We start from the raw sequence: 18,401 nt of genomic DNA, 5'->3' as shown, positions 1-18,401 counted from the left end.
TTTTTAGCTGGTTCCTTGTGTGTAATTGAATTTTTACGCTTTACATCACAGTCATACGGAAAGACAGCAGGACCAGACGATTTTCGGAAACAAATTCGGATTTTTCGTATTTTATCCATGTCTAATTCAACGCCATTTTTATTTACTGTCGATCAAAGTTGACAGCTGACATTTGTTGGATTTTTTATTATTTTCTTTAAAGAGAACGATACAATGGAGCGCTCAAATGTTCGTTATGAAGTAGTACGTACACGTATTCTATTTATGAACTATATTCGCCTTCATTTCCAATTTAGATGCCACATAAAATGTTGTCATCACTACCACACACTAATCCCTTTTGGGATTCGGCGCTGGAGATATTTTTTTGTTTTGACGGTGGTGGTCAAAACAAACAATATCTCCAGCGCTGAATCCCAAAAGAGATTAACCACACACCTAACCTGTCATAATGAATGAAATCAAAACAAAACAAGAACATCTGCATGAGTAATCTAAAAAGGCTGACTCTGTTATCATGCTTTCAAATGATCGCTCCACTAGAACTAAGTAAATTCAACCCATTTATACAACCTCTTTTGGCATTTTAAATTTGTGGTTTAATGGTTTGGTATTGGCAGTGTCTCCTTGTCCACGCATACCTGGATGGAGAGTTTCTTCAGGGTAATCGTCTACACATCCAGTTTGTGTCAAAAACATATAGAATCGTGACAGAAAAACCTGATTTGTTACAGAAATGTTATCGAACTTATCCGCAGATGTATAACTATTAATGTCATCACATTTAATAAACTGAACAGTTTGACTGCATATTTGATGGTGGGAGCAAGCCCCAGTGCTATAAAATGGACGGGTTTTATGTTGGTCAGACACAGAAGTTACTATGACTGGTGCCTAAGTCACTGCATCGTCTTTACCAGATGTTTATATAAAAAATTAAATCTTGGCCAAAAGTATAATTTTCCCATGTGTTAAAAAAACGCATGGAATGTTCTTAAAATTTTTGTTCCAACAAGGAAGGACCACTGTGAATGGATATATTTTACATCTGCCATCTGGAATGGCAGCATTTTGATTTAAAATGTGACAGACTGAATCATGTGCCGAAACAATCTTTCTTGATGTGCAAACTTGATTTAAAATACATTTGTAGTCTTTCAAGTTTGTTAAATGTGTATTTTATATTAATTCTGAATGAATTTTAATCGCTATTTGTTACATCAGTTATGATTTAAATTGTATTTGTATCATTTTGTATGTATTTGTATATGAAGAATTTCTCACAATTTCCACATTACTAATGTAAGCGATCTGCTTCTGTCATGAACTGTGTGTTATTGACTCAGACCTGATGTGTGGACGATTAGCCTGTAGACGTTCCCCGTCCAGGAATGCGTGGACGTGCAGCCACTGCCTTTTGTATTCTCTAATAAGTATATAGTATACATGTATATGTTACGTACATGTACATGTATGAAGAATCAACAGGGTTCAAGATTGATAGAAATACCAGCAACATGGTACATTGTATTGCATTTCCTTGATTATAAGGGAGTGAAGCTCGCTCTTAAATGTATAGAAATTCATCTATAAATTCATCATACTGACCCTTGAGGAACTTTTGTCCAAGCAAAACATTACATCTGAGTATATTATAAAGCTTCAGAAATAGTAAAAATGCAACCTAGACAAAATGTTAAATAAAAGACGTCTATGTTATACTTACGGCAAGAGATCTAGATAAAACCCTGCAATCTACATGTACGTTGAATCCGGAACAGTTCTGCAGATAATTTTAGGAATATTTGAAATCTCCCACTTATATACTATTGAAAAATTCCTTTAAAAAAAAAACTTGGCAAAATGATAAATGGCATGAAGTTCAATTTGTTGAAAAGGGAACCTGATATTTTGCTTCTGACTTAGCTGTCACTAGAGGCCACTGCCTTCCTCATATTAGTTTAAACACTGGAACTCTAACATTCTGTCTTCACCTCTCAGTGATTCAAAAAGAGTTGTTGCTTTTACTGGACATCTGACCAAATTTCATGATATATGCAATATAAAATTTGCCAAATTCCTATCAGACCAAACACAATTTCACTGGACATTGCCTTAGGTCTGACAGACGTTGGTATCATTGACCTCTTGGTAAGGTTGAGCAAAAGTCCTGAAATAAGAGTTAACTCCCTGTTTACCTACTACATATGTATGGTCTACCCATTATGAAGATATAGTTTTCTTGATATGAAATATTGTTAGAAAGTGGGTAATTTTGTGTAATTTTGAATAACTTTTGCAAAGGAAGTCACATGTATTTAAATTTTCATTATTTCAACACTTACCACTTACAGTGTACAGGCCGAAGTAAAATGCAATATATCAGGATCTGCAAAATTTTAGACTCTATATAATATACATGTATATTTTTAGACACTAAATTAAAAAGTGTGCTTTCTTCAGAAACGATACTTCCAATATAATAAATATTCACACTTTTTACGAAAATACTGTATGTCTCTTTCCAAACTTTCAAATTTTATAATTGTTTAAAACCCATCATATGAGTGTGGTACCCCAAACGGTAGGATAACCCATCATATGAGTGTGGTACCCCAAATGGTAGGATAACCCTAATTTCGGTACAAAAATGTACTTGTTCCGAACCTGTTGGTGGTCAGTCAAAAAGAGGCTGACAAGGGTGCCCAGATTTTGGAGTTCAGATATTGGTGACCTCACTGGTATCTGTGCCCTCAGGAGACGGGAATCCCCTGTCTGGGTGAGGTCCATTCCGAATACATTATCAATGTGATGATCTTTTGGCACGAGTCAGCAGCAATGTCTCATAACCAAATTATACTACAACAGCATCTCAAAACTCTAGATATATTTTTTTTCAAATGTCACTGAGCATTTTAAAAATTGAATATTAAAATAATATGTGACATTTTCAAAGATATAAGTTTGTTATCCCAATTCTGATATCTGGGAACCAAGCTGTTAAATCAAATCTTGCTCCGACATCTTTCAGTAATTTGTTAAGGGCAGTAGTAAAGCTGATCCATAATTTTTTCTTTATCTTCTTTGAATTTCCTTACCATTAAACACCCTTTGGGAGCATATCAAGAATGAAGAAATATTTTTTGACACATAATGTAGAAAAAGATTCTCTTTTTCATATGATGTTATATTTCTGAATGTCCCTTATTTGGCAACATCCAATAAAATTGTACTCTGTGTTTAGTATCATTAAGCAAAACAACTTTGTTCAGTTTTATTCAAACCAATCATCTGCCAAGAACAACAAACACTCTATGGAAGAGAACACTTTTTTCACTACAGTCAGGAGATAGTCGAAATTAGAGAATTACTGTCTTTAAACTATTAAACTGAAATTTGAAATCTTCGTCAATTATATGATCCCTGATATATTTTGGTAAAATGCATGTACCAGTAAGTATATTCATAGAGTTTGTTTCAAGTGATAAATCAAGTAAATGGAGTACAGTAGGTTTACATCTTAGCCTTTTGAGAGACTTATAAAACTATTTGGTGAAGTTGTAGGTTGCTTTTGTACACTGTACATGTATCCAGTATAATGTAGTTTGTCCTTTTTTGTATTTATATTGCTTGTCTTGCTTGGAATTTCAAGATTTTTTAAAAATTTTCCATGCTTAGTATTTAATAAACCAGAACACTTTGCAATTTTGATTAGTTGGTTGGTGAAGAAGAGAGAGTACCTGCTGAGCCTGTAACCTTGACCTTGGTGGAGCCACCTCCAGCCTACGATGAAAGTCCCATTCAGGCATCTGCTGGTTTGTATATATTTATATGTATATATATACATTTTTTTCATTTATATTTACATTTTATAATAGTACATGAAAAAAAATGAAACTTGGGAAACCTGGAAAATGTCTTCCCATCTGTTTTAGTCCCTATGTCAAGATCTAAAAATGACAATAGTTTTGTTTTCTGTAATTTTGAATCAACTTCATCTCAGGGCTATTTTTCTCGGTTGAGTAATTTGTCATAGTTTGTTTATCAGAGTAACAATATACATTTACCAAACAAGTTAGAATTTCAGTTGGATTAGATGATTTTTGCATAGCAATCAGAACTACTTGACCATTTGCCCTACATTACAACAGTCTTTGCCATCTAAATTTCATACATTAAGCCTCTACCCTTAATCTGAAAATAATTTTATGTAGGATACATTGGCTTGGAAGCAAAATTTCGTGACACCCACCTCTATTTTTACTAGCATTGGCTGGTGGGCTGGTCCCAATTCTGAAGACTGCTTAAATATAATGAAATAAGGAAAAAGTTTTTTTCTTGTCTGCATGGAGAAAGATTTAGTAGTTCAAATTGTTTTGCATGGTCAGACCCTTCCAATTTGTTGAATGGTGTTAGCCTTTTACTGCATGCATTTGAGTATACTTAAAATTTGGTAAATTTCAAGCTTTGTAGTTTTATCCTGATATTGTTTTAGATGGAGGACAGAACATGAAATTACCAACTTATGTAGAAGCAACATCCCTACCTAGTTATGAAGAGGCTGAAAGAACTAAGATGATGATGGAGCCAGAGGTATACTTGTAGAATTTAATTCCTGATTGAATTTTAGATAGAGTCTAACCTGTATTAATGACCAAATCTATTCAGCAGCCTTCTTCTTTATTCAACCTTACATAACCCTCCCAACTTATATTTTGGTATGTTTTAACTGTATTCAGCAACCACCTGTCTTAAGCAACTAGCGGTTATGTTATCTACCAGAATCTTAGTCATACACATTGTGTTACCCAACTTGTTTTTAAGTCTCGAAATGAAGTATGGTTTTCAGAACATGGTCTCAAAAGTGCACATTGTTTACGCTTACACAGTTACAAAATGGTGACAAAATAAAAAACGTTCCTTGATTGCCCTGATGAAATTTCTGACCTGCAATTACAAGATGTAATGATCTGTGTTTCCACTGCAATTTTTACACACAAATATATCAGTAATAAATTTTGATGTCCATTGATGCTGTAGTAATTAGAAGTAAAGGAATTTTCTCTGTAAAACTTATATTGGACATTCAACTTTGAACTTTAGCAATTCACACGAGTAATCAACAAAAACATTAATTTGCATGCCTGATCAATTTATAAGTGGATTTATAATGTGACATTTCTTTCTACCAAAATCCTGATCCATCTTATGTGCCCCCCTGTCTTATGTGACCATTTTACTCACTTCCCTTGAAGGGTCACACAAGACAGGCTTGACAGTAGAAGAAAAACACATTAAGGTATTATTACATATCCCATGACCTTGTTTGGAAAGTGGACGAATGGTATTTTTGGCAGAGGGTTTGAAATTTACAAGTTTTCTGTTTGAACTGTTTTTTTCACCTGGTTAGTATGGAAAATATGATATTCTATTGTCATAAGATTCTTCAGATGTTTTTGAAAGATTTGTCACTTTTAACCTGGACATGTATACTAGAATCTATGTACTCTTCAGAAGCAGCTTGTAAGTGCTACTCCTTTTGTAACCAATTAACAGAATTTCGTGAAACTTGCAATGGCATACCTGATTTCAGGCAAAAATGATCTTGAGTATTGTTTTTTTTCTAAACGTGGGTTTATGGTTGCACTGTACAAAATTGATTTTTAGATGATTGACCAAGTAGACTAAAATATCCATAGAAAGAACTCAATCTCACAAATTATTAGATCTAGTTTAGTATTAGGAAGATAGGCTATATTATCAGTTGGATTGTTACTATATGTACTTTTACCAACTTCATTCTGTGACAATGTCTTCAAGAATGTGAAAGACAAGTGTCTCAATAGGTAAATTATGGATCAATTAACTTAGTGATTTATACATACTAATTTTGTGAGCGAGAAAAAAAGCAAGAATTAATCGCTGCAAATAAGTCTCAATATTACGGAATACATAACAGAATGATCAACACAAAATTAAAAAGCCCTAAATTATAATGACATCCTTAATCATGAAACTATTAGTTTATAGTATATGCTTTGATAAGTATAGGAATCTTGTGTGTAAAGACTGTGTTGAAAGAAAATCAAAATACATTCAAATTTTATTGATATATATTTCATGTAGGTAGAGAATGAGTCCAGAAGGACATTGACTGACAGACAGGTATCAAGAGAGCTCATAGGTACTGACAGTATGTTCCTGTGTGCATTTGTCTGTAAGTATTGATACAAAAACTCAAAAGACAATTCTAAATATTATCTTTATTTTTTGTCTGCTTGCTACACATAGAAATACTGGTGTCTATCTGTGCATCCGTTTGGTCACACTTATGGATGCAACACCTTGAAAACCGCTGGACGAATTTGATCAAATTTTGTAGGATTGTTAGTCACTTTTGTATATTGCCCTGCCATTTTGATTTGACAAATTTTACAGGAGAATTGGGACTTTTGCACTTAAAATTGCAGGGGACATACATGTATGGCTACATGTTGCTTGTTATTATTGTTTTGATGAGTTAGATTTCCCATAGTTTTCAAAACAAGGACTTATTTCAAATTCAGTTGTAAAATAGACAATGAATTTTCAAACTAACAGAAAGTTTGATTAAACCAGCTTTAATTATTACAATGGATTTCTTTTTCATTATTCCCATGTCAATGTTGTTACAAAACTATTGTTGTACACCTTTGTGAAAATTAGTAAATCAGTTTTCATTAGTGGATTTTTATCAGATTTGGTTCAAACTTTGTTCTTTATGAGAATCTAGATTTTTTGTATATTTTCAAGGTCCCAATTATTTTGACATGGTAATGGAATGCATCGTTGATCTTGTTCTTTATTATAATGGAATTGTAGTGATTTTTCAACCCTTATTTTGTCCCAGTTGTGACTTGAAACATTGTCACTAGGTTTGTACATGATTAAAATGGAGATTTATAAGCTGTACACGTTAGTCATCCAAAGGTCACTTCTTGTTAAATACAATGGAAACTGAATTAGTTCTCACCAATAATTTTAATGAGAAATTATTTTCAAAATAATTAAAAGATAAAGCCGTGCCCAATTAATATATCTGTTTACCATTTGTTCAAAAGCAATCAGTATTTTTTTTGGTTTTTCTATAGTGGCATTTTTCTTCAACTGGATTGGGTTGCTGTTTGCTATTTGTTTTTTCAACACCATAGCAGGACGTTGTGGAGCTCTGTCTGGACTTGGACTTTCTATAGTAAAATGGGTTGCTATCTTTAAGGTAAGATATTGTTATTACTCCTTTGCTAGTGTATCTGAATAGGGATATTGTGAATCTTCACACCTGTTTGAGTGCAAGAAATCTCAGACACTCTTTGTAAAGATTCAATTATTCTACAATGAAGCTTCGCTGAGTTATAGAAATGATATATCTTTCCAAGGAGTTCAGAAATTTCAGATGTGTTTGATGATTTTTCACTCTTGAATTTGTTAAATGTTTTGAAATGGAATGATTTCCATTTAAGCTGATCATGACACATAATTGTGGTCAGTGAAAATCTGTAATTGTAGGTCACTTTGAAACAGTCAGCCTATGAGTTGCATGACATGTTGGTCATGTGTTTATCACTTTTTTACCATTTGTGTTCTAAAGAGCTTTGAAGCACATCATTTAGGAATATAACTTAGAACATGATGGAACCTTTGAATAGATCTTTTAGTTTAATACGCTTATTGTATATCTGTTTGATTCTTGTGTGCTGAATCCAGTTGACTTGCAGTACTTTTGATTGGCCTGCCCAGTAGGTCAAATTTTAATTGCATTACACTGTCATAGTCATGTACACCTTTTGCTAATAGTTTAACACAAAAAATATTGTACAACAAAAGTTTAAACATTTTCATTAACAGCACAACAAATGGGCAGAAGGCTATGCTGAAGAAGATTCATTTATCTGGTGGTTGCTCATGCTATGTGGTATGTAATACCATACGCTTTTTCTAGTTTTTATCAGTAATGTTTGCAATTACACATACATTACAATCAAGGGTCCGGAAACGGTAAAAAATGTGGTCATTGACCGACAAATTTTGCAAATGACCGACAACAATTTTCCAAAAACGGACATAAAAAAAATTGTGAATCTTTATGAATTACAGTCTGCATGGTTTTATAAGTGTATAAACATCCTGTCTACCTATCCTGTCTACCTGTCTCCTAATTGTTTATTGGAAATTAATTGACAGGTGCGTGTGAATTTTAGCCGATGTGCAGCCACCTGTGACTATGATTTACCTGTAACTGATTAGTTGATTGCATAATTGAATTAGCGGTACACGTGCAGCCCCATTGCATATACAAGTTAATTGAAGTGACTTGGACAATTTTCATACATTCATTACTTGATTTATTGAGAATAAGATTGACAAGTCCATCATTTTCCCACCGATCTTTCAGAGGTAACGAAAGGACATATGGTGCTGAAACTGTGAATCAGTCGTAGTTTGTAATTATTAATTTGCCAATTGAATATTTTAAACACAGAAGTGAACAGCCCATTTAAATCAATATACAAAATGTATTCACGATTTTCTTTTATAAGTAATCGACTTATTTTTCCATCGCTCAGAAGTTTTGGGCTGTTTGCTCTTTGCCGATGAGATGTCCACATGGGGTCGAAACTGAACTCGTTTCACTATTGAAGATATTTGATAAAAAACAGAGTATGTGATGAAATAACATGAATTCCAATATTTATCTTAAAATAACAACATGTAAATAAACATATTTTTTAAATTTATTTTCGTTCTGAGCTAGACTGACACAAATGTCTGCTAAAATTTTATAAAATGACCGACATGGGCAGTCAAAATTTCCAGACCCTTGATTACAATACATGAAAATATATGTATGTGCAGAATACTCAAGGAATTAAAACACACAAACAAAAATGTACCCTTCTGCCTGCTGCTCTAGCTCAGCTTTCTCTTGCCCTTTTGGAGATGCTGTAGGAAACACTATGCATGTTAATTCAAATAGATACTTAGTAATTCAAATTATTTGACCATATATTTGAAATTGTTTAAAAAGCTTGACAAGAAAGAAGTGGTACAATGGTGTTGAAGGATATCATTCATCCAAATACATAATTTAGTTAATAAACATTCTTTTTGACTTATTATTTATTAGAAACTTTGATTGTAGGCATCTATCTACCTAAGGATCGTGCAAGGGAAAATGTATTGGTTGAAAGATAAACTATTTTGATTTTTGATGTTTTTTTTTAATGCTTCAGAGCATTGTTTCAAATAGTAATTTTTTTGTTGTGGTAAAAATCAATAGAAAGTATTAAAAAGAAAATTACAAAGGGAGATAACTATTTTACCAGACTGTATTATAACTTTCACCCCAAGTATCTTTTATTGGATGGCTTCATTCAAAAACCAATCCATCAACAAAATGCTTTTAGCTGAATTAGATTAGAAAAAAAATATGCAACCATTATTGTGAATGAAACAGTTCTAATTTTACATTATTTTTACAAAGATGTCATCTTATAGATTTAAACGAAAGTAAAATTGCTTTTTATTCGTCATTGATGAAGAGCATATTGCCGGCATGATAATTGATTATGTCAGTAAACAAACACGACGTGTATGTCTTCTATCATGATTTGATTAAAAGAAATCTAATAAGTGTAAAATAAAAATGTTTGTTCTGATAAAAAATGGCCCTCAAATAAAATTCTGCAAGATGGGGGGAAAAAAGAAGATTTTGGAGGATGAATTGTTAAAACTCAGGTGTAGTGCTATATTATGACTTCACAACTGAATATGTGAAACATCACAAAAATATTCTATCAGGCTAAGCAGCTCCAAGACTTTGGAACAGAGGTTACGAATCTATATATCTTCAGGAGTGTTTCAGGTTTCACCTATCTCATACATATATGATTATATATAAATGTCATCCTTAACAGCTGAACATCACGTCTCCCATTTTTTTATTTTAGGTTTATTTGTATTTTTGAGAGGAGCTATTCACTATGCCAAAGTGAAGTATGACTGGCACCGTTCATCACAACAGAGAGCCTATATGTTTACTATATAGATGTCCTGGGGACCAATATATCATGATTTTAGTGAAAGTTTTCCATTTTAATATTAGGTGATATTCTTTTATTGTTTTTATTCCAGAACAATTTGTTTGGGTATGGATTTAATGATGTGCAATATGAATAATAGAATTATTCCATTTTTTTAGAAGAAGATGTTATATACCTTGTACTAATATCCTGACAGTGTTTTTCAGTGGTGTTAAATTAAGAAAAAGCCTATTTGTTGCCTCCAGCAACCTATTTAATGTCCAACGCATAATATCACATTTGTTAATTTAAGCTTCCAAGTCTCCACGGATATTGTCAATTGGATTACACAATGTTTTCCAGAGAATTAACCCTTCAAAACTATTTTGAAATAATTTCACTGTATGGGAACAAACTTAATGCAGTGAAAATGATTTAATTTTCTTCCCCAGGTTGCATAAATGTTGGTAGTTTTTTAGAGAAAATTTTGAAAATACTAGTACCAACAAAAATATTAACACAGCTACTGTTGACTGAACATAAAATTTATTGTTTTATTTAGTTTTGAAAATAAAAATTGTATTTATCCATCTTATGACTGATGGTGACATGATATTATATCAATTTTAAATTTCAGTCATTTTGATAGGTATTTCGTTTTTGTTTTCCCTACACACAAAAGAAAAATAATAACTTCAATGTCTTGACTGAAAATTTGGTTTATTGAAGTGTGCCAAATGTAAATTTTTACTATTGTTTTACCTTTCATAAAGTTTAGGGTTATATAGTTATGCCTTCTGTCTGTCTGTCTGTCTGTCTGTCATATATAAAGTTGCTATATACTTGTGGCAAAGTTGCTAGTTATTTAAAGCTTCTAACATAAATTACTGATAAACATACAATGTAAACTATATTCCATTTGATTTAAGGTTCTGGTTACATCATGGGTGCTACTTCATAGGTGCGTCTTCTCTGCTTTATTGTACGTTATTTTATGCTTGAGTTAATATATGTATGTAGTATCTATTTTAGGGCTATTCCAGCTAAATGTATTGATTGATTATACTATGCTTAATTGTATTAGTGTGAGAAGAGTGTCTTTATACCCAACCAGTCTATAAAAGAATGATTTTATTATGCATTTCAACCATTTTAAACAAGTATTAAAATATAGTGAATCTTATCTGAACCTGACCTTTCTTTTACTATAATGATGTGTTTGGTTTAGATAGGTGTTTGGTTAACAAAGGTCTACAATACATTTATATTGTAAAGGATCTTGAAAATAGTATCTGGTTTAGACAATTTGTTGATTATCCACTGTATTGATTTACTTGTATTAGCAACAGGGTTCAAAATATCAGTTCAATATATGAAAATGAGCTTCCTCTTAGCAAATTAAATAGCCTATGTACATGTTATGAATTATTGTGCAGTGTCTATGTCATTGTATTAGTGATGCATTGCTTATGATATATATAATTTTACATATACAGAGAACGATTCCTAAGTCAGGAATTTGTTTCGAATTTTAAAAAGTTTGTTGCATCCTAATTGGATTGCTCAAGGTTTGTCATTAATGAAAATATCATTTCTTCAACATAATTACTTGTTATTTTTATTTTCTTGAAAGTAAGTATTTAATTCATGCTCATACAAGTTACAGGTGAACTAGAATCATTTTGCATAGTAAATGTTCAAAATAAATTTGGAATTTAAAGGCTTTTTAAAATTTTATGTATATGCCTATCTCAGACAGTGTCTCCAAGTAATTTTTACATGACTGCAAAAGTTTTGTAGCCATAAATTGGTATGTTGCTGTCCTCCATGTCATACTGCACATTGTCACTAAGTTTTCATGCAATAACTTGAATAATGATTGATGAATTTCAACATTTTATCAAAATGCTCCATATGACAACAGTTGGGATTGATCGTAAGGTTTATGGTCCTTTTATATGTGTACAAATACATGAAATATCTGGAACATTGACACAGTATCATATGTTGGTTGTTGATTTCAAAACAATTGAAATAATGGGTCAATAATGACAGGTAAAACAAAATATAATGTTTTGACAATTTATCACAGAAAAGAGATTTGCATAAATTAATTGTCAAATGAGGTAATAGTTATAGCCGGTAACATCAATGTTTAGACCCTGCCAGTTCATGCAGTTTTGTTGTAATGTGTATCCTTTGGAGGGATTATAGATGGTCCTTTGTTACAATTGTATCCAATACAACAGAAATAGCAGTCATACTCAAACCCTGCAGCCCCATTGTTAATAAGTAAACAGTCTGGTACTCCTATGTGGTTTATGCGACACTCCGGTTCGTCCGAACATCTGCAATAAAACAAGTAATGACCCATTCATTGGGATTATATGTATGACATCAACATTGGACAGTTCCATAAATTAATTTATTTTGCATGTTGGACATGACTCACGAACATCAAATGCTAAGGTTTGAAAGGCAAATTCATTAAAGTTTAATACCCCTAAAAACATTTTCTTCTATAAGAAAACAACACAGAGCTAGTGACTATTATAATAATGGATTCTATCTGAATACTTAAACTGGGACATTACTTAAATAGTATCATTGCTGAACAAAAACGCTGGTCATAATGTTTAACTTACTTTCTAGTAACTACTCTTCCACCATTGGATTGTACAGTAGATGTCATACAGAACCTCTCTCCATTCGCACATTTAGTGGGTGTGTCGGCATTAGTACAGTTTGACCCAGTAGTACATTGGGTGCATGTTGCTATAATTAAGAGAAACAACAAATAATTGTTCCGTTTCCGGCTTAAGTCTATGTTTTGTTTCTTTAGGAGCGTTTTCTTGTTTCTACCAAATAAAAAAAATCAGTTTCTTGTTAGAAAACTTATTATTTGCACATTTAAGTCGGTGAACTAATTTCTTTAGACTTTTATATTGAAATTAGATGTTTTGTGCTATAAGAATAAGGAGAAAACCTACATGTCTTATACCCATTCTTGTAATGAAACAATTTTTCACTAACACTATACGTGAATCGTTTACAATCCATAAGTGGTGTAGAATGCGATCTTTTTTTTTCTATATAATTACCTGGCGGAAGACAGTTGATGCTGTCTGTATTGAAGTAATTGGCCATGACAGTTTTATATTGTGTACATATTTCATAGTTATGTCGTTGTAAGTCTGGAAATGAACGAAACAGTGGTTTAGAGGGATAAAGACCTGACAGGGAAAGACACACACACACACAACACACAATTTAACCAGGAAAATGAAATAACTAAAATAACACATACAATTAAACAATGATCAACTCGGGACTCCACCAAAAATTGGGTGCATGGATGTACATCGATAGGGTAAGCGTCCTCTGCTCTCATAAATTTCAAGTCCGACGTAGACGAAAGAGGAAAGTAAAACTATGACACGGTGAACAAATATGAATTCAACACTATGTTTAAGTTAATGTTATAGTGAACACGATTAATAACATTTGATTAAAAGTTTAGTGTTAATCTCCATTTTTTTTTCGTTTTTTTTTTTTTTGCGCAAAGGTTGAGACAGAGTGTAAAAACTTAAAGTTTTTGAATAATGTGTAATGCAAATCCATGCGAAATGATAACGCTGAAATAGTATGAACGTGTTCATAGTTACATGAAGCCAACTCTGCAATGATGCGTTCAATACATCTATCATGTCTGTAGTAGTGGACAATCTCTAGATCCTTTACCAAGTTGTGATAATTTTTGGCACTTGCACCTGAAATAAAGTTAACAATTTTCAACCGTATTTAACACGACAAGCGCATTTAAACAAGTAGAAATTCCAATAATACAGAAGGTAGAGACATCTGTGACAGAATTTAGATTTTACAGTACACGATTTTGCTTACAACTAAATTATCATCCATAGAGAGTGTCAACAAATTAATTTTAAAAGCCACCTTAATCGTTTGCAAAACACACTTCGATCATGGTTTGTAATAAATCAATCAGTTATCCAACTAATTAGTTGACTTCGAGACATCAGGGTTAATTAACCTCGAAGTCCTATCGTTGGGACTGATTGATTACCTCGAGTTATCCGAGGTTTCGAGTCATCCGAGGTAAAATTGTATTGGAGTAAGGGGAGTTTTGCTGGGACTTTATAATTAGTTCGAGTTATCCGAGATTACGACTAATCCGAGTTCGACACATCGAGGTTCGACTGTAAAACAACATTAATGATAGGCATTACATTACAAGATCAAATTGTAAAATAACGACAGTTATTAGCATCCATAAATATCTCTTCCATAGATTGAGGAAACCTATCTGATAATGATATTATTTCTTACTTATTACGGTTTTACTGTAGGCTTCATCCTCTGGTGCTGTAAATGAAATAGTACTATGTATACCCGATACTGAAGCTTATTGAGCAAAGAACTTAATGTTCTGACCATGATATCAGTTATACTCAGTTATACTCTATTTCACTATGATGTACAATTTAGAATATCACTCAATTATTTACTCTTTGTGTGTGTGTTTCAGTTGAAAATTCAGAGACAGGAAAATAAGGTATATATACATTAAGAAAATTCATCGCGCAACCGTTGACATTATATACAATAGTTGAATCTAACGTCTGTTTAGGTTTAAAGTCATTATAGTTTCTAAACCTGGACCCATTAAAGTTTCATCTTACCACACATTTGACGTTAGTATTCTCTAAATATGTTATTTCTACTTACTTAATGGCTTGCTAATGAGAGTTTTTGCAAAATTACTCGCAATTTGTAAATCTGAAATTATTATCATATTGATAACATTCTAAAATGGAAATTACTTTCTGATAACAATGACAACTTTTGATATTTAAAAATAAAGCATTTCCACTGAAATACAAAATATGACACATATTTCAAAATCTCAGTTTATATCAGTAAATCATCCCTTGTTTAGTTTTTGTTGGTAACTTACACTCGTTATTAGTAGTATGAAGACTACGAATTTTAATGGAACTAAAATAATTTTTACCTGTTTTTTTTTTCTGAACGATATATGATTAAACTAAGTTTTAAAATGAACTTACTGAGGTATTCACTGTTTTGGAGCATCAACGTTATTGTTTCAGTGGCATCTATAATAATAATAATAATAATAATCATTTAGATTTAGTATTTAATTGTTTTATTCGAAGTAATTTGGTACGTCTTTGATAACAGATTCATTAAACATGACAGTTGATCAATAAAAAACATAGAGTAGATAACAGTTTCAGCAAGTATATATATATATATATATATCCATCAAAATAATAAAAAATAATTGGGAAAATAAATACACAAAGGTATCATTTCTCATAATAGACCCTTTTGTACTAACTGTGGGATAGTCGATAAGCATGTGTAGACCACGCTCAATATACAATTCCAGGAGAATAGTCCCGACATCGCGGAAGTGTATATTGGGCATGCTCATCAATTTACCACAAAAACTAGGGTCTATAGCCACAGACTCAGGACAGAACGCTGTTTATATACGCATAGACTTACCTTGAAATGAGGCAAAATATGAGCATTCTTCAGGTATGTCATCTCCTACAGGAATAACATGATTTAAAGATAATAATATGTCATATTCTACAGGAAAAGCATGATTTGAAGATATCAATATGACAACCCTATAGGAATAGCATATGTTAAAAATTTTAATCTATCTTCTACACAAATAGCATGATATGTCATTTCCTATAAGAACAGTATGATATTAAGATATTTATTAGGATAATACGGAATCCGATTTTAATCTGAAGCTTTAGGATTTTTAGAGAGGAACTCTTCCATAAAACACCAATTTGTTCAACAAGTCATAGTTTCCTTTCATCTTTTGCCTACCCCGGACTTGACTTTTTATCGGCTGGTGTTTCTAGAAAAGTAGGGTACGCTTACCTTACCCTACCGATGCACCTGGTTCATGCTCCCAGTTTTTAGCGGAGTCCGAGTTAGTCTTTTGGTTTTGTTGCTGTGTACGTATTGTCTCGGTTAGTTTATGTTCTTTGTGATGTGTGTGTTTTCCATGTCTGGTCTTTGTCCCTTGATTACATGCTTATGATTTCCCCGAAAATCTTGTTTCCCTTGATTATTCTTTAACATTGCATAATAAACAATATGGGATTACGAAACAAAATTAGAATTACTATGGCTTTCTTACCACCAGGACTAACCAAAAATGGTAATACAGACAATGGATCTGCAATAACAATATCATGCTAATAATGATAACGATAAAAATATGAATAAGAAAGTTTAAGCTAACGATAATATAAAAATTAACAAAATTATCTTGTTTTTCTCTCACAAAAAATGAACACCAATCATAAGTTTTTATATGTTTAGAGAGTAATGCCGATTTCCGTGAAACGGTATATATAACGTTTTAGTGGTCAGTCGAAGGTAGAATTTGGTCAGCGTTTATTATAATTCCATAGATTACTTTTGGTTATTTTTTTTTTACTTTTTTGTAGGGATGTTGACAAATTCAACATTTCCCCTTTCTTTTTCTATCTGACAATTCAGGTATTCTATAATACTGCACGTGGTCGAAAGGTTGAAAATCAATGTCAAATAGTTATCACAGTTATGAATCTGTCATGAAAATTATGTACTTTTTGTTTCTCTGAAGTAGGAAATAAGACAAATTTTGTGCATGGAGTGTTACATAATAAGAAAAAAAACCACTCGTCTCATCTTAGTTTAGGATAGATTCTATATCAGTTATTTGTGGATTAATTTTTCTCCTTACAAGTCGTTCAAATTTTCGTTTCATTCAAGTTTGCTTAGATGAACGTGAAACTATTTGTTATGAAACAGCGCCAGGGCAATCATAAATGTCACGCGTACAAAGTATTGAGAACTCGTCTCATCTTAGTTTAGTATGGATTATATATCAGTTATTTGTGGTTTCATTTTTCTCTTTACAATACGTTCAAATTTTCGTTTCATTCAAGTTTGCTTAGATAAACGTGAAACTATTTGTTATGAAACACAAATGTCACGCGTACAAAGTATTGACACCTTTTTGATTTACGAAGGCTTTTCCCCTCGGACAATACTAGTGCAAACGTATAACGTAATAAACCAACTTACAGATGAATGAAACTGCGACACAAATACAGGAGAATGACCGAAGGTAATCCATGTTCCCTGTTTAACACAAGTCTTACACCATTAATAGAACATACTGGACGATAAGATAATGATACCCAACTTTTGTCAGTTCTGAATAGGTCATGTAGTGCGCCAAAGAAGTACACAGTACAAGAAGCAACTAGATGTACATTGTTCAGGATCGCAGTTATTTTTTGTTTTGTGTTATTGTTTTTTTGTTGTTGTGAAAACCGATTCGCCACTGAGTTATTTTTTATGTATGTTTTTCAATTGTTTTTTGTATAATGTATATAGTTTCCCTCTTACTCTTCTTGCTTCGTCTTTGTTCATGCAGTTAAGCCATAATTCATGGCTGCCCGTATTTTATTCTTTATTTAAGCATGGGTGTTATCATAACATTCGTAATTGTATTCCCCGAGTCATAGTGCTTATGTTCATATCCTTACAAAACTTTTGTACATAATTATATATTGCCACTGTTATTTGAGTTTTGACAGTTTGCAGTTGTATTACAGAATATGCCCTCTAATGTTTGAATCCTTCACATGCATATATACTTACGTGTATACCAATTGCAATACTAGTATTTTATGCGAAGTGAATATATGTATTTGCTTAGATAACCTTTTGAGAGTGGTTTTAAGACAACTATATTTCATAGTAAAAACCCACCAACGGACCAGAAAATTTTGATCCTCACTTGAAACGACAATGAGATTATGAGAAAAATGTTAACGAATTCTGCCATAAACATAAGCTTAGATTTGAACTTACTTTATCGTTTAGATAGATCCTTTGATTCCAGATTCCGCTACAAAGATGACGTATTATCTTTAAACAACCCTAGTTTCGGGTATTTTATTCATCGCATCTACCCCCAAAGAATTAAGATTAAGGACACCACAGTCTAATATCATGACCTGCACCTAGAAAAACTATACAACAAACGTGTTGACTTCACATTCTCTTTTGTCAACTTTCCTTTCATCTGTGACACATCCCTTTAGCACCTGCGTATGGAGTTTTCATATCACAAATCATACGTTATGCCAGACCTTGTCGTAACTACGCGAACATTTTGACTTCTTACATTAAGGTTTCTGAAACAGGGTTATGTTGCTACAAGAATGAAGTCATCACTACAGATGTTTTATGGTCGTCGTCATGAACTCGTGGATC

General features: G+C 32.4%; 2 protein-coding genes across 2 annotated transcripts; one reads left to right on the top strand and one right to left on the bottom strand.

The window, feature by feature from the left end:
• Positions 1 to 102: 102 nt before the first annotated feature.
• On the top strand, positions 103 to 11,778 carry LOC148604450 (NEDD4 family-interacting protein 1-like). Its single transcript, XM_088551167.1, has 7 exons — positions 103 to 243; positions 3,716 to 3,815; positions 4,496 to 4,593; positions 6,127 to 6,217; positions 7,131 to 7,255; positions 7,885 to 7,951; positions 9,987 to 11,778. The coding sequence occupies exons 1-7, from the start codon at positions 214 to 216 to the stop codon at positions 10,082 to 10,084; spliced, it is 609 nt and encodes a 202-aa protein (XP_088407293.1). The 5' UTR covers positions 103 to 213; the 3' UTR covers positions 10,085 to 11,778.
• A 331-nt stretch (positions 11,779 to 12,109) lies between these two features.
• LOC148604449 (uncharacterized) lies at positions 12,110 to 17,330 on the bottom strand. Its single transcript, XM_088551166.1, has 10 exons — positions 17,202 to 17,330; positions 16,267 to 16,305; positions 15,609 to 15,653; positions 15,146 to 15,193; positions 14,805 to 14,855; positions 14,406 to 14,441; positions 13,724 to 13,828; positions 13,160 to 13,252; positions 12,704 to 12,833; positions 12,110 to 12,406 (listed from the first exon to the last, which is right to left on the bottom strand). The coding sequence occupies exons 1-10, from the start codon at positions 17,251 to 17,253 to the stop codon at positions 12,229 to 12,231; spliced, it is 777 nt and encodes a 258-aa protein (XP_088407292.1). The 5' UTR covers positions 17,254 to 17,330; the 3' UTR covers positions 12,110 to 12,228.
• Positions 17,331 to 18,401: the final 1,071 nt, after the last annotated feature.

The sequence above is a fragment of the Perna viridis genome, chromosome 10, assembly GCF_037379345.1.
Source record: "Perna viridis isolate PV_CMFRI_1.1 ecotype Kerala chromosome 10, ASM3737934v1, whole genome shotgun sequence".
NCBI classification, from domain to species: domain Eukaryota; kingdom Metazoa; phylum Mollusca; class Bivalvia; order Mytilida; family Mytilidae; genus Perna; species Perna viridis.
This window is presented reverse-complemented; position numbering and strand designations above follow the sequence as displayed.